Consider the following 17,642-nt stretch of genomic DNA (forward strand, 5'->3'; position numbering starts at 1 on the left):
AAATAAAACAGTGAATTGTATTAAAAGTAATTTACAAGACAGACATTTTCTTAATGAGTATATGCAGTTGATACATTTGTGTCACATTATTAAACATGGAAGCTATCCTCAAGTAACTTTATAGCATATGGGATCATGTTTGTTATATGTTAAGCACTTCAAAAATTACACATAAGTGCTTATGAACCAAATGCACAATTAAAATTACATTAGAATTTCTCCCTTGGATGATTTTCTAGAGCTTCAAAAGAAGACATATAATACCTTCTTCCCATTATATAAGGCAGTGCAACTGTTATTGGTGTAATAATGTCAAATTTTAATAACTTAATCATAACAGTATAGTCCATGTTTAAAGGTTTATAGATAAGCAAATATGTTTAGATGCACTACTTTGCAACTGCAAAACATTAAGCAGTTTACTACTGTATATGAAGCCTATATGCACATATGCATGTAAGTGTGGATGAGTCTGAGGGCGCAACATGCCTCCGATGTGGGAGGCAGAAGTTCAAATCAGTGAAAATCTCCTTAAGAACAGGTTTACAGGCCCAGATCACCCTGATATGTGAGTCCCTCCTCTTAATTTTGTCGCAATTGTTTTGGCCAGCCTAAAAGACAGGCCTTAGAAATTAATTGTGTTGATTTAATTTCTGCACAGAAGATAAAGAGAGATCTCATACCTAGAATAAAAAGTAAAAAACACAGCTCTTCTCAAATTTGAATGTATTACGACGACAGATATCATCCCAATACTCTTTATATCTAGCTCCTCGGAACTCTCACCTCTTGTATCAGCCCTTAATTTTTCCCTGAACCAGCAAGCAAGGCTTTACACAGGCAAACACCCTGCCCCGACGGCGCAGCACAGACCTGTCTCCTGCTCACGCAGAAGCAGAAATAGAAGGCGGCGATCTATAGAGCTGTCACCGGAGAAAGCAGGAAGAGCAAGACGCAGAAGACAGTGCAGAAGAACAGAGCAACTCAGCAAGCCATGGAGTTGGGGAACGCTTTCCGGGTACCTCTGAAACACCTGAAGAGCCATAGGTGTTCGCCATCCCTCCTAATTCGCATGCTCTTTATTCCTGCTTCTAGCACCGGCAGGGCACGATTGCACTGCAAGATCCCCATCAGAGTCAGGCATCCACCTAACAGCCCAAACTTTTCCGGACAGCCACATTTGCTGTATTTCAGCAGAGCGGGATTTGCCAGGAAGGGATTCGGTTGCAAGCTTTCAAAAGCGTGCTCACAGAGGAGGCTCAAACGTTACACAGCTCTACACCTATGCCCATTTACCTGTGTGTCGTGGAATGATACCTGGAGTTCATAGTTCTTCAACATCCATGAATGCTTGTATAAATGTTTCAAGGCCAAACGGACAGCAGGCAACACACCTGCCGTTAGGTTTCTCCGATCAATCAGGCAGCTGGTGGGTGAAAGCCCAAGAAGGGAGAGGCGAGTGCGATCCAGTTCCTCAGAGCTCCTGATTATCAGTAACACAAACAGCACCAGCGTGTGTAGTTTCCAGTTGCAGAAAACCATCTTTCTTTGTGCTTTTCTCTTTTTTCCTTCCCTTCCCCTGCAGCCCACATCCCTGAAGAGCAGGCCTTAGATTCCCTGGTTGCCTGACATTTTGCAGCTTTCCTTTGCTTCAGTCAGCTGTGTCCCTCTAAGAAAGGAGCTAATTGTTATTAAAGGATAAAGACCTCTCTACGGCTGGCTTTTCCAATTTGGACAGTAATCCAGCTCACAGCAGTGCTGTGAATCAATACTTCCCAAGAATAATCTCTAGGCAAATTGCTCTGCCAAGTCTAATTTTAAATGTGTCATTTTAAACATTTCTGTAGCAGAAATATTCATCCATAGGTGACAAATCAATAAACAAACTAGTATGATTCCTTTGAAAATAGATATTCTAGGGATTGATCAAAGTGGTTGCATACTGAACTTGTATTTGCAGCAATCTGTACACCGTTAGGTCAGAAGATGATTGCTTCAGTTTGTTTTATCTTGCACAGATCACATTTTCAATTGGCTTCATACAGACCAAACAGAGAATACGCTGTCTTGAGTATTGATAATATTTTATATACTTCTAGTGCAAAAGCTGTATCAGCTTAAAGCTGTATATCCTCTGTCTGATTCTGCTTTTCTCAGAAACCCCATGCTTCCCTTGAAATCAGTGCTAGTTGTAAGCATATACAGAATTCAGCCTGTTCCTCCCCTGTACAGTCACATAGCTTTTGACAGGCATTTCACATATTGTCGTAGCTAGCTAAGTAATTTCATCACACTATTTGCAGTTTTCCAAGTAATATGCCAGGCTATGGAATAGAACGGATGCTATGCATGCAGAAATGCAGAGAAAATAGTAACGCTGGAGAAAATCTGCTTTGCTGCAGGATAATCAAAACTCGCCAGGGGGAGAAGGGAGTATATACAGGACCACCACACCAGAGAAGAACCTGCACCTCTGCTCCCCAGCACTCGCAGCCTACCTCACCCCTCAGGCAAGCACCATCCTCCCTGCCCCCTTCACAGCAGCAATGCCACTCTGCTCTCGTGTAAGCAGCTGCCTGGGTGATCCCTTCCCTCCATTCAAGCGGCCAGCTCTCCCCATGCACAGAAAGCCCCCCCCACCTACTGGGATGCTGTCATGGGCAAGGGAGGGAAACGCAAGAGCCAAGCCCAGGGACAAGGAGAGGAAGAACATCTGGCCCGGGAGATGCTTGTTTGTCCAAGAAGAAAAAAAGCTCCGATTTTCAGCGCAGTGTCATTATATATGCAGCTGAATAGCAAATTGTTTTCCCATCTTGTGGAAATTCAAGATTTCAAAAGAAATGCCCTGTGCCAAGCTGGGATGGAAATCCAAAACCTCAAAGGTTTTCATGACTCAATAATCTGAAAGGAAAACAAATGGAAGGGCTCATAGGCAGAAGTTTAATTTGGTATAAATCAAATTTGAAATTATATGTTCAGAGCTTGGCAATTTATTTTGTGAACAGTTGACATTTCAAAACTAAGTATTAGTTTGCTGCAGAAAGTAAGGGTGTTTTTTTAATTTTAATTTTCAAAACACTGTGTTCCAGGTCAATAAACTATTCTGAAACTGACATGCAACTAAAAAGCTTCTACAGAAAATCTCCAAATAAACATTTTAATTTATAATTACAATCTATATATTGCATGACATGAAGGCATGGAAGTAAATAGATAAATAAAAGTAAAAAGAGCAAAATAATATTGAATAAAGAAGCAATAAATGTCTGCCTTGGGCCCAGCAAATAGCCCCAAGTAGGAGATATGCTTAATTTATTACTAACTGGCCACAGTGACTCTTCTGCCAACTCACTTGTGCAACTTGGGTGGGCAAGAAAAGAGCCCAATCAATTATTATTCCTCTCCATGCATTCTTGGACACAAACACGAGGTGAAATAGAAATACCTGATGCATAATCCTTGCTTTTCTTTGTCACCATTGCCTATAGTCAGAAAGCAGCAAGGCTGTACAGAGCCCTTTGTGTGGGGAAGGAGATACTGTTTTTCTTCCTGTACAACGCAATGCCCAAATCAAATGCAGCAAGGTCAAAATTTATTATGGGAATTCCCTAGACTGAGAAATTTAGCACATTAGCTGGGCACAACGCTAAGTAGGAAGCACTCTCTGGTAGCACAGTCCAGCATAGCAACAATTTAACACAATGACTTAACAGGTATTTTCTGTTGCTTAGTCTTATGATTCTATAATGTGATTATTGAAAACGTATTTTTTAAACATTTTTTAAACTCAGGATGAAATTCTTCTCTGAGCAGAGGGCCAGTGTAGGCCAAGATTTGCTTAAATCCCATTTAATACCTTTCTTAGAGGCTTAAACAGGATTTTGTTGGTGAACAGTCCTTGGACCAGCCTTCTTTACCAGCATTATTTCAGCATTGACTACACTAAGGGACAGGAGGGGAGGAAAGTGGGAGGCATTCATGCTGCCAAACCTCAGCAGCTAAGGTGCTCTGAACTGCTCTTCTTCCTATGCCTAAATCTTTTCACCAACTAAGCGGGAACATGGGGCTCCATGAGTCATAGCTTTGTCTCATATTTAAGTAACAAAAAAATGTGGTTTGAATATCCGATATCCTCTTCTGCGTTCAAAAAACACCTCATTCAACCCCTGTTGCCCAATCAATGGCTTTAAATTCATGAGAGAGCAATGGTGTATCAGAGGCTATGAAATAATTTCCAGCACCATATGGATGGACATACATTTTAAGGACGTACATTTTAGGGAGCATCACCTCATTCCATAGATATGTGACTGGCTTCAATCTAGACCAGTCTTTTTTTCTCCTTGTGCTACTTTTGGGTCTCCTCAGCATTGCTGCATTTAACCCATGCCTGGCAAAGGAACAAACAAGATCATGTACTAGTGCGGCCTTGTGTTACTTGCTTCCTTAAAATCTGCTTCCTGACAGAAACATTTAACTAACCAGACAATTGTTTCTTATATAGTATTTTTATTGCTAATTAATCCTGTAATATTTGTGTCAAAACATGCCGATATGTTTTCATTTTGATGAAAAAACTAGCCATGTTTGCCATGCACGTGATTGATCATACAGGTATAATTTTCCAGTTTAGAATAATATCTCCTGAGGCTTAATACCTACAAAAGCACGTTGTTATGCCCCTGTCACATTTGAAGATAGAGTCTTTCAACTGAGTTTACTCAACACCCTCAGAATTTACTACCAAAACATAACAATTGTGAAATCTTAATCTGATAAATTAACTCACTGCATCTTATATACATTTCTCAAATGTGAAGCTGAATTTCCACAATTATTTGAAATAGTACTAATTTTGAAAATTGATTTCAGTGTCAGAAAATGAAGGCCGTTTCATTTTAAACCCTGCCTTCCCCACTATTTTGGGAGGCCTTACCAAAGGTAAATAATTGTTCTTCAGCACAGTAAGGATCACTACAGCTTTTGCAAGAGCTAGCTGAAAGCCTTAGGACAGAGCTGGTGACCAGATGACTCACTGTTGGCATCTCCTTTATGAGATCTGCACAAACTGAGTAATTTTCAGAGAGGGAAACTGTAGGAGGAAATTGTGCTCCCTTGTAGGAGCACAGTCCCTGAGAACTTAAAAAAGAAAAAAACCCAAACACCTGGCATAAATATATTGCCTATAGCCAATACTTTCCAAAGGCAAAAGGAGAAATCTTTTCTGTGTTGTCCTCCTTACTACATTATCCTCTGCCTTTATAGCATTTTAAATTGAGTTCTCAACCCCCTGATCAGTATTTCTGAACCATAAATCACTTAAAGAGTTATTAGTTCATGTAAAAGGTTGACTACAGACTGTATTAACTGTGTTAAAGGCTGGCTACATATTTAAGCTATATGTCACCTCACGCCTCCCACACAAAACTTCCTCCCGCTTTAGTAACACCCATTAACATTTATAGGATGTTCTAATCCCAGCCTCAAATGTTAGTTTTTTCAAAGTAGGTTATCATTCACCCTTCTTGTCCCATGTGTCTCTGCTCTTGCTGCTTAATCGCTCAGTGTAATTAGAGTACAGAGCACTCACACATCCTAAGAAACCTTGGTAATGCATTGGAAACCATTATGATTTATTTTGGATGGCAACTCCTGTTCTTATATCAAGACCAAGCCTCTACCTATGCCAAGAGCAGCTTCAATATTGAGACACTATTATCTGTTCTAACGTGTCCCAGCTTTTTAAGTAGCCGGCTGTTCAGATAAAATTATTTATCTTCCACAGCATCACCCAAATGACCAGGCTATCTACTTCCAACTGCCCTACCAAGACTGACCAGAATTGTTGGTAGCTAGTGAGATTCATCTGGAGAAGGCAAATGAAAATTTAATTTTTCCCACAAACCCTAGTGTCTCACTCCTCATATGTAGCCTGAAAATCTCATCTCTGCTTCCTTTCCCTCTTCTCCAGCATTGCAGCACAAAGATCAAATTCATTTCCTCCGTTCTGAACAGAAGGCTTGAAGAAAAGAGATAAAATTACTAGTATATACAGCATCAGTGAGATTATTCCTGAAGTAATAGATCAAATTCTAGTGGCAGCACTTTGAGAATGAAGATGACAAACTGTAAAAGATTCAGAAGAAAGCCACAGGAATGCATAAAAAGCTGGGGAGGGGGGGAAAGCAGCAGCTCAGTCTATCTGGTTTAACGTTCAGAGGCAGCTTAATCTGTAACTTGCTCTTTAGTGGATGAAAAAATGATTTCTAATAATAAACTTTTGAACTCATTGGTCAAGGAAAACACACTTTCTACCCTTCAGTAAACTACCCCCTTTAAATGAAATAACCTTTATTAGATCAGTTAAAAAGAGCTGTTTGCTGCTGTAACTACACTAAGGGCTTCTGCTGACATTGAGATAACACCTCCTGATACCCACCAGTGACATAATTGTGCCAGCTGTATAGACCTGCCTTGAGTAACAAGGCCCTAGGGACACAATACTCCCACTGTGTCACTCCTCTTGTTTACAACGTACAAGCTGATATTTTTGCCAAGGTCAAACGTACTCTTTCCAGATATGTTAATTACAAAAATGACTATTTTTTAAATGACTGGTTTTTAAAAATACCTGTAACTTGAGTACTTCTCAATTACAAGATCTTTGAGATGCAATAATCTAATTCTAAAGGATATTTAATTCTGATAATACTGACACCAATCCTGAAAGGATCTGTATCCCAAAGGCTGAACAAAATCAGCATTTTATTCCACCAGGCAATTTGAAACTTTAAAGCAAGTAACTATGAATGCCTTTGTTCTTAATTAAAAGTGGCAATTCTAGGTCTCCTCCTCACAGAAGCATGTTGCATTTTCATAGGTGGGCTGGCTTTCTAAAGTGCTGAGCATTCAGCAATTCCCATTTATGTTGACAGAAAATGCAAATCACTCGGTGCTTTTGGAAAGCAAATCTTCAGTTCAGGGACCTAACCTGAAACTTTGTTTTTTTAAAAAGAAGCAATCTGGAGCTGATACCATTAGCATTCTCTGCAGCAAGAAATGAGGGCGGAGGGGAGCTTGGCTAAGTTTAAAGATCTGGAATGCAAAACTTTTTGTATCACTTTCTCTACGTAGTGGTAGCTATTGCTATTTAATTTCTTTTACTGCATTGCATAAAGTCTTCCTGACACTAGCACATCCCTCCAGATTAGAGTCTCACCAACAACATGGAATTTGGTCCTGCTTACAATTTTTAGAAAGGGAGAAAGTGGAAGGAAAAAAAAGAGAAAGTTGGCTCTCTATCTTGGTCAACCTCCTGTGAATTACTAATACTTAGGGCTCTCTGAATTCACAGGGGAGAGGGGAAAGCAACACCCAAGGCACTTTTACAGAACTTTAAAATTATATGAAAGACTCCACAGAAATGCAGAGTTTAATGTTTTTATACTATATGTGTATACTAAAATATCTCTATATGATGCTATTAAGATACACAAGAGTGCATGTCTGATAATCACAATGCTTGAAAAATGTTACGTGTTATATTTTGTACCACACTAAGTGTTAATCTGTCAAAAAACGTCACTTTATATAGAGTAAAAATTGTAAAGAAAGATACATGTTCTTTGCTAGAAAAACATTAAATTCCCTGTGAAAGCAGGAGCAGTAAACAGTGGAAAGGAAGTTAATTAACATCCCAAAAGGGGCCTCTTACTACTTCTCCCTGGAGGTTTTGGATGTAAAATGGTTACTTAGACACCTATTGTGTGTATGAATCTTCACATAATTCTGTAGTTCAGTGAAGCTGCAGCAGCAGCTGAGGCCTACCATAGGTAAATGGTAAATTAAAATACATAACTACTTTAAGGAAACAAAAGATTGAACAAATATATTCTTTCAAAGATATATGGTAGAGTTCTTTAATCAAAAAAACTGAGATTCTGGAAATAACTCAACCGGGCAGACAGGATGAGCTCCTCTAAATGGGGATCGTGGCAAAATGGTCTTATGGAAAAGGTGGATGTAGAGAAGAAAATGGGGTTCAGCCAAGAATTCAAAAAACATTCTGCAGAACCAGCTACTCAGTGAAGGAGCACATGAATCCGGCAGACCCAGTGTGCCAAGAAGCAAAACCTAATAAGGTTTTCACTTCTGGCCTGGGACAATCTTTAGAAGGGAAGAAGAATTCCGATTGAAGCAGGATCTAATCCATCAGAGCCCTTCATACAAGGCTGGAACCCCTGGATACCCATAAAAAAGTCAGAAAGCCTTGGTCACCCTGCACAGCCCGCCTCGCTGGTGATTTCCCAACTCTGTAGCCAGGAAGGCATTGCAGGTACAGCGACATGTGCAAAAGCCAAGAGCTGCCACTCTCACAGCATCAGCGGTTACAGGGTCAGCAGGGTTTAAGCTGGAAATAGCAAAGGACTTTTAAAGGGATTTCAAGCAAATCACGGAGAAAAGTTCCAGGGAGGAGAATTTTGGGGGATCCTGAAGACAAGATTGGCGGGCTTTCTAAAGCACATATTCTAGTTCACAGTGGAGCAGGCAGAAATCTCCAAGTGAAATATATGGCCTGTATTGTAAGAGCTGAATAATCCTAATGGTCCTCTGATCTTAAAACTCGTTGATTATTTAAGAGAGGTACCATGGCCATAGTGGGAAACCTAAGCTTTCTAATCCTATCCCTCAAACTCGTGGTGTTCACTTTAAAGCAACTAGTCCATTATCTGGGCCTTCATCTCTCAGGAGCCTCAGTAACAACAATTTGGACAGCCCTGCTGAATTAGCCCTTATATTCTTTGTTCTTTGTGACTATTATTTTCAGAGAGAAGGTGGATATTTGCCTTTAATTTGTTAGCTTTCATTTTCACATTTGAGAATACTTATTTGGAAAATACTATAGATAAAATTGTCAGAACTAAAGGCCAATGATAATGAAAAACTAATGGCACAGAAATTGGATATCAATCACTGACTTGGCAATGAGATTACATGGTTATTCCATCACAAGGAAAAAAAAGTGTTTGCCAGTCAGTATGTCCTGTTTCCACTCAGCAGGCAGTATCAAGTGGCCTCCAAATCCAGCAGATCTTACCCACAGCAAAATCCTCTGCAAACAGAGGAATCCCTGTCTAGCAAAGAAGACATCCCACAAGTGACAGTGGCATGGCAAGGGGAGACACAGCATGACTGAAAATATATTCCAGCTATTCTTAGGGGCACTACAGTCTTTAAGTCAGAGCGATACTGTGGCCAAACCAGTTTGCTTCAGGAGTTAGGCTACTGGTCCATTAATGCTGGAGCCAGGGGACCACGAAAGTACTGCAAATCTCATTTCTAGCTCAGCTAGACCCACAAATCAGAGAACAGTGCATCTGGCTCCTGAAAAGCTTCAGACTCTGTCACTGGTTTAGTTCCAGGATTCCTAGTACAAAAATAAATTCAAAAAAATGTGATGTATGTGCACTGTACCCTCTCAGTTTGGAATCCCACAGTCTGAAATAGAGCTCCTGGGATATATGGGGCTGCTGCGTATTAACACACATCTCCACAGGACTGAGTCACACCCGGGCTGACTGGCCTCAATGTACCTCTCTGCTAGTCCCAGCTGCTCCAAAAATTATTTGAGCCAAAATGGATCACAGAGGGTTTTCCTCTGTTAACTTCCACCACTTGATTCCCTGAGCCATACCTCTGTATGCAACGGTTCAACCCTTCCTAAGGAAAAGTATCTCCTTTCCTGCGATAGCAATGGCCTCCACTTGAGTTTCACGAAAGAGCTGTTTGGCTCCCAGCTTCTTCAGTTTGCTCAAATGCATTGTTCTTCCACCATATGCCATGGAAACATCCATAAAGCAATGAAATTGAAAGCAGAGAACAAAGCTTGAGACATGCATGCATCATCATGCTCAGATCATTAATGTGAGATGATGATTTGTAGCCTTGACATGCGATGCTATTTATGTTGTCATCCCAAATAGTTACGTGTATTTAATTAAAACAATATAAATATTACATTGACAACTTTTTGTGTGAATGCCATCATTAAATCTCTCTCTTCTAGCTCCTTCCTCTCCCTTTTCCTATTGCAAATATTTTCTTCACAGTTATCACCCGGATATTACACCCCATCTTTTCCACAAACTTGAGTAATTCACTCTGGTTGATAACCATATCAGAAGATAGGGCCTTCCCCCTCTTTCTTCAAATGTAAATGGAAACTCCTTCTGGATTTATTCAAAAAAACAATTTTTCCCTGCTGATGGAGCGTGTTTGGCATCTGAATCAAAAGATTCCATAACAGTGTGTTTTGCAGTATGCATAGGATAAGTTATACATGAAATTGCGAGACATATGCCAGAAAATGATACATTGGCTTTAATCTCTTTGCAGAGATATTTAGAGGATATACATTCTGCAGGTCTGGGATCCGCACCCAGAGGAGTGGGTGCAGTGAATACATGATTTCTCTCCTCTCCCCACCCACATCTTAGCATCAGCAGAGAAGCCAGCATAGAATTAACATAAACACTTAACTTTTAGACTATTCCCTCCAAGTTTACAAAACTCTAAAGCAAAAAGAGGTTATGTTGCAAATGGAGCCATATTACGCGAAAGTCAAAGGGGACACTGACTATTTAAAGAAATATGTCCCTTCCAAGCAGAACGTCGCCAGCAGAGTAGACAGTGATCGTCATCCATACACATAGCGTATTGCATTTTAATGCTACACTCTTTGCATATATCAGACAGCACAAGTACTTGGTAATATTTAAAGGTAAGAAATGACCCAACAACTTCAACATACGCCAGACACAAGCTCATCTGACGATACAAGAACAAATGTCTGCCAGTTCAGTCTGCTGTAAACTGGACCCTCTTTTAGACCCTGACATCTCCTGTGTATTCAGCTGACTGCTACTCTTAGATGACCACAACACCTTATCTGTCCCATTTTGAGCACTACTTTAAACATGAAGATAAGGCTCCAGACAATTTAGTACTCAGAGCACTCACAAGCGTGTCAGGGCTCACCCCCAGATTCCCGACTTGGCTTTGGTACACCATACTTCCCCGCCCAAATCCAGCTGCTGTCGGACTGACTTGAATCTATGCCTCCTAAGACAAAGGGCCTAACCAACACACTGTGTGCACTTCTTTTGGGGCGGGGGGTGCCCATGCTCAGTTCTGTTAGGGCAGAGTTTGTCAGATGGCAACCGGTAGCTGTTTGTCCCTCTCTGAGGACCATCAGGTGCTACTGAATGCTGAGCTCCACACTCCTGGATAGACACCTTATTTTGCACCACTGACACAAACCCGCTCTCCTGTTTCCAGAATATGTTCCCCATCCTTAGTAAAAGTAAATATGACACTTACTTCCACTTGCAGGAACAAGGTATGAGTCGACTTTGTCGACACCATTCATGACCGGACTTTCTGGAAAAGGCATCTTTATTTGGAGGCTGAGGGGTCTTTTTTAACTTAGAATAGCTGGTAGGAATGACCCAGACTGGTGCACGGCCTGTACAACTTTCTTAAACTTTGAGGGACGAGGGCTTTACTGAAAATACAGATAATTTTTTAGTAAAAGAAAAAAATAAAGAGAAGATCTACTTATAATATACCTAGACTGCAACTTCTTGTCAGATAAATTAGGCAAGGCACTTTCTACTTAACTACAGAATAGGAGAAGGCAAATATGTATTAAATGTCAGTAAGTTCACATTTTCCTTCAGATTTTGTGGAGTCCTGTGCATTTTCCAGAGCTCACCCTTCCATGCCAACCTGCTATTTAAAGGTATTAGAGTGTATTATTACACAAAGATGAGATTATATCAGGATTACCACAAATTATTTGTAGTAGTCAGAGAATATGAAATAATCTCATCCCCATAGTATGAATATTCTTTCCTCTTTGTGATAATATACCCCACCTACTTCTGGAAGATATTTTTTTCAGCTTGTCAAGACTCACTTCGATCTTCAGAAACAAGTGACAGAATTCTAACTTGCACACACAGCTTTCTTGAATATACGTGTTTAGATTCAAAACAAATTCAGCCTGTCTGTGCACCACTTGCAGCACTGCTCCTACAAGAAATCAGAAAATATATCCCATATTTGAGGGAAGATGTCCAGATGCAGAAGGGCAGATATTCAACTTCCATTACAGCCCTTGTCTTCTTCCACTATGCCTCTTCCTCTAGTTTCTGCATGGTCAGGTTTTGCCTGATACAAATTAAATACTGTTGAAATCAATAATATTGTCTACTAGAATGTTTAATTCCTTTATTTTAGGATTATTCTGGTTTTTTTCCTGTAACAGATGTGTGTCAGGGTGCTTAAGCAGAAATCATCTTTCCTGATTTACATGAAGTTGTGAACTACATCTAGTGTGTAGAGCTTTTTATTTCATTATTTTGCAAAATATTTCTTTGCATTTTCAACCAACTGAAGTTACAATCACAGGGACGGGAAAAAGAAGAAATATTACATCACGGTTATTGATCCAAAGCCATAAACTATCAAGCACCCTTAACTTCTAGGACCTGGTCCAAGGGCCGTTGGAATCAGTGAATTACTGCCATTAATTTCAATGGGTTTTGGATGAGGCTCTTTACCGATGATCACTTTATAAATTCTCTAGTTTCTAAAATAACGTAATTATGAAATTTTGCCTAAGAGTCTCATCTAGAGTTTGCTCCCGCTCTCATTGAAATGAACAGCACAAATTAAAGTCACTAACTTAGACCAGGGTTCTGCAAACACCTATACCTGAGCTTTGTTTTATTGACTGAGCCTACATAGGAATGCCCAAATAGATAAAGACATGCCCATGGGGTAGCAAAACAGAGTTCACTGAACTGGATCAGGATCAGACTCCAAACACATTTAACCATCAAAAATACTCAAGACAGAAGCCTCTGCGTTTTTTATGTACTTGCTGTAACCTGTGGTCATATTTTGTAACAAAGGTGTAATTCACACAATCACAACTGGTTGAGACATAGACTAAGGATTGTACTTAAGTGCTTAATTCAGTTTAAATGCTTTGAAAAACACTAGAGGTGCTGCTCATGCTCAAAGGCTAGCGGGTTCGAGTGCTGACAAACAGTCTAACTTAGAAGGCACACTGCAATTCTTCAGATGGTTGATCAGAAAGTAAAGGCATTATAATGCTTCGTTATACAAATCAGAAATATCAAGCAAACTAAAATATTCAGTTCAATCCTGACAGAAAACTACCTGAATGCTTAATTTTTTTTAAAAAAACAAACAATTTGTTTATTTTCATTATTATTTTTCATGAGCTTTTACACAAAATTGCAACACAAACATCAGATTGCAACAATGGGAGATTTTAGAAAGACCTGAGGGAGAATATATGAGTTTCTGAATCACTGCCATACATTTCCTAAGCATTATAAAAATACTACAATTATTTCTCAAGCTATTAAAAAATCCCATGTGTTCAAGGCTCCACATTCTCTTTTCAAGAGCCAACAGTGTCACAAGCACCACCTGCGAAGCCCTGAGAGGGAGAACTACTCCCGGGTCTGTGATTATACAATGATAAGGATCCAGGCCCTTCAGGCATATCTATTTATCGGAGACCTCAGAAAACAGGCAGAGGACCAAGTGGGCATGATGAGCCATCTACCCTTCTGCTTACCATAACTGTACTGAAGGAATAAGGTAGTGTCTGAACCAAGTGAAAAAGTTTGCACTGCCATTATGTATTTAATGGCTATTCCAGCCATTAGTCTCTTCCGTTTTGGTGCAATCTAGTGCTCTTCATGAACACTAAGTTATTTACTTGTCACTATTAAGCATGCAATAATGATCCAACCGTACTCCAAATATATACATTCGCCTGACTTAGCATTCCATAACCATCCATTTATTAATTGCTTAAAAGCATTCAAAGCTACACAGCAAGCTGGCAACATAACCCTGATTCTTTCTGTCCCTAGAGTACAAAACAGTAAAAATGCAATTTTTAAGAAACTGATACTCATTCCAGAACAAATAGGGCATTTTTTTCCTGAATATTTTAATGCTAACTACCTAGTTCAGAACCTAAAATCTGTATTAAGAACTTCAAAATATTAAGAACTTCAAAATATTTTGACTGCAATGAAGTGCAGCACCTTATTGATTATGATGTTACTGTACGAAGAAGGAAGATCTTGCCTAGGCTTCTCTACTTCCTATGCATGTGTTATTTTTCTAACAATTCCATCCAAGGGAAGGATTTAAATAGAATAATGTAATGAAAACAGGATTAGGAGAAATGTGATTTTTTTCTAACAAGTACCTCACTTTATGAAACAGGTAATGCCATTCAGCAAATCCCCCATAATTCTTTTCATTATGATTGCAGAGTTCCCTGAGATTCATTTTTTTAAGGAAACAAACAGCTACTCTAGGCTGATCTTGCCTGTATTCCCTTTCAGTATCTCAGTCTTGTTCACACAACACAACACGATGGCAGCATGCTTTCTCCCAAATTACATCTTCAGCAATATTGCCCTCCATGCATTCCTGCTCAGCGATATCTGAAAAAAAATCCTATGACAAATGTATGTCAATAAAAAGCGGCCGCCCTAGAAGGAGAGGCTTTTGTAGTAATTTTTTGGGGACGGAGACACCGTCACGAAGCAGTACAGCCTGTCGCTGCTGCTCTCAGCTTGCTCCCCCCGGATCCTGAGACGCGAAGGGGAGAAGACAGGGGCTTCCTTAAATTACAGCCAGGAAGATTTTCAGTAGTCGCTTGCTTTACCGGAGGCTGTCTTGGGCACGAGCCCCCGACGACAGCATTACACAAGAAACGACTGCCATCTTCAGGAAAGCCTCGATATTGCATCAGCACCTACCCTCCGCAAACACACGGTTATTGAAGTTGTGACCAAAACCAAACGCAGCTGGGGGTGGCTGGCGGTGGGAACCAACTTAACAAAGCCCTTGCCTCGCTCCCTGCCTCTCTCTCTACCAGGTAAAGGAAAGATGTTTCCCAGCACAGCACCCCGCAGGGCTCCTCTCCCAGCCCAGCCCAGCCCAGCCCGCCCGCCGGCCACGGGCAGCGGTCCGGAGCGGGGCACCTCGCAGGCATCCCGCCGCGCTGCCGGGCGCTCCGCGGGGAGAGGGACCGCAAATTTAACTCTTTCCGGGGAGCCCCTCCGCCGGGCACACCCCCCCCCCCGGGCGGGCGCCCAGCCGCTCCCGCCAGAGGAGAGGCAGCGAGACCCGGCGAAACCCTGCGAGAGCCTCCCCGCCTCCTCCTCCTCCTCAAGCTACGGCGGCTGTCCTTCGCGTCCCGGCGCTGCACGGGATAAATCGGGATGGCAGCGTCTGCCCGTTGGCGGAGAGGGGGAGTAAAGTGGCCGGCGTGCATCTGTTGCTGATCGGGTAGCGGCTGGGAGAGGGATGCGGCCGCAGCTTTGCCGGGCGAGGGAGCGCCAGCGAGAGGCAGCCTTCCTCCCACCGGTGTACGTGCGTGCCAAGGGCAGCGGATCCCAGCCACCACCAGACACCTCCCCCGCCACCCGGGCACCCACCCCCCCCCCGGGCCCACCCCCGCGCTGCAAGCGGTCCCCGCCGCGCCGGGCAGGGGCACCCCGGGGCGGCGGGGCGAGCGGCGGGGCGAGCCCCGGCTGGCGGGGAGCCGCTCCGGATATGCAGGGCGAGCGCAGGATACGGCCCGCCAGCTCCACTTCCTCTCCCTCCGCCGTCGGTCCCTTCACATCTGCCGGCGGCTTGCGGGGCCGGGCGGGCAGGGCGGGCTCGGAGGCGCCGGGCACGGCCCCGCCGGCAGCCGCAGCCCCGGCCCGGGCGTCCGCGCTGCCCTTGCGCCCCGGCACCCGCAGCGCCCCGGGACCGGGCGGCGGCGCCTCCCGCTGCGCCCGGCGGCGCGGGGCCCGCGGCGGTCCCTACCTCCGTGTCGTAGAGCCGCAGGTCCAGGAAATAGGGGTTGAGCAGGGACTCGTTGCGGATCTGATCCATGGCCAGCTGCACGGCGGGCAGCACCCCCCGGCCGATCTTGCTCTTCTGGTCCTCCTCGGACTGGCTGAGCGGCATCAAGCCCATGATGGAGATCGGCGTGGTGGCGTTGGGGGGCAGCCCGGCCGCCCCCCGGGAGCTGCCCCGCGGCCAGCCCCAGCCCGGCGGCGCCCAGCCCAGGCACAGGAGCAGCAGTAGCATGGCAGGGTTGGAGGTGGCAGCGGCCGGTCTCCGCGGAGAGGGATGCATGCTGCTGGATTGGGGGGGAGGAGGAGGGGGAGGAGGAGGACTGAGGGGGGGGGGGGGGGGACGGACAGAGCGGCGGAAGGGAGCCGAGCCCCTCTCAGTCCGGGCGCATCCCCCGGCGGCAGGAGCCGAGGCGGGAGGAGAAGAGCCGCCTCTCTCTGCTTCCCCGGGAGCCTCGGGGTCTCCTCTCTCTTCCCCCCCTCCCCTCCCCTGGCAATAATCCTTCTGGCAATGGCGCCTACTCCTTCCCAGGTCTGCCAGCTGCAACCACCAGGAGCAATAAATAAATAAATAACCCCCACCACCACGCACACACAGACACGCTCCCCACCACCCTCCTCCTCTCTCCCCGGCGGCAGAGCAAGGGAGCGGGACCTGCCTCTGCCTCCCCGGCTGCTCTCCCCCCCCTCTCCGCTCAGGGAGGGACAGCACCTCTCAGGCGCGGAGGGGGGGCCCGAGCAGCCCTCATTGAACACCTCCCTCCTTCCCCCCTCCTCCTCCTCCAAAAGCAAAAAAAAAAAAAAAAAAAAAAAAAAAAAGGATGCTCCGGCAGAAAACGCCGAAGAGGAAAAAGCCCCCCCTAGAGCCGGGGAGGCGGAGGAGGGGAGTGATGCCGAGCCGGGGCGGGGGTGCTAGTGCCGCATTCCCCGGGAGCCGGGGCAGCGCAGCGGGCGCGGGCGTCCCGCGGGCCGGGCAGCACACCCCCCTACCCCCCTCCCCGCCCCCCCCGCCTCCGCGGGCGAGAGGTGCCGCCTGCGCCCGTCCTTCGGGTCGGGCAGAGCCGCCGAGCAGGATGCGCAGCCCGGGGCCGGGGGCAGAACAAAGTGTGTGGCGGCGGGGCCGGGTCGGGCCGGGCCGGGCCGAGCTTCCCTCACGGCCTCAGCATTCAGCGCCCGCGGGTCGGGCACCTTGCCCAGGTGGCGGTCTCAAACGCGATCGCGGGTGGCCGCCCGGCCGCGGGGAGGTGTTTCTGTGGCCGCTGCCCACCCGCAGGCGCGGGGAGGCCGGCAAGTGCCGCCGCTGCCTCCGGGCGGCGGGTGCCGCACGCCCCGGCCCGCGCTCTCCCCGCGCGGAGGCGCGGTCGCCCCACGCGCGACCCGGCACGCGCGCGCACCCCCTCACACACGCACACACACGCGCGCGCGCGCACACCCCCTCACACACACGCGCGCGCGCACACTGGCGCGCGCGGGGGAGCCGCCGACACGCGCTGCCCCGTGCCGGCACGCCGGCGGCCTCCGCGCGCACTCCCCGCCGTCACCGCCCGCCCCCCACCCGCGCGCACGCGGCACGCAGACACGCTCCCACTCCGGCTCGGCACCCCCGCCGGCCCCGCGCGCGCACACGCACACGCGCACGCCCAGCCCGGGCCGTGGCAACTCTGCGGCGCGCAG

General features: G+C 45.2%; 1 protein-coding gene across 1 annotated transcript in view; it reads right to left on the reverse strand.

Moving 5' to 3' along the window:
• The window catches only part of GABBR2 (gamma-aminobutyric acid type B receptor subunit 2), a 492,274-nt gene extending 476,023 nt beyond the window's left edge, over positions 1–16,251 (reverse strand). Inside the window, exon 1 of the mRNA XM_050891519.1 lies at positions 15,937–16,251. Within this exon, the coding sequence (XP_050747476.1) occupies positions 15,937–16,251 (315 nt within the window). The remainder of the gene's footprint in view (positions 1–15,936) is intronic.
• Positions 16,252–17,642: the final 1,391 nt, after the last annotated feature.

This window comes from Gymnogyps californianus, chromosome 2, assembly GCF_018139145.2.
Source record: "Gymnogyps californianus isolate 813 chromosome 2, ASM1813914v2, whole genome shotgun sequence".
Taxonomy (NCBI): domain Eukaryota; kingdom Metazoa; phylum Chordata; class Aves; order Accipitriformes; family Cathartidae; genus Gymnogyps; species Gymnogyps californianus.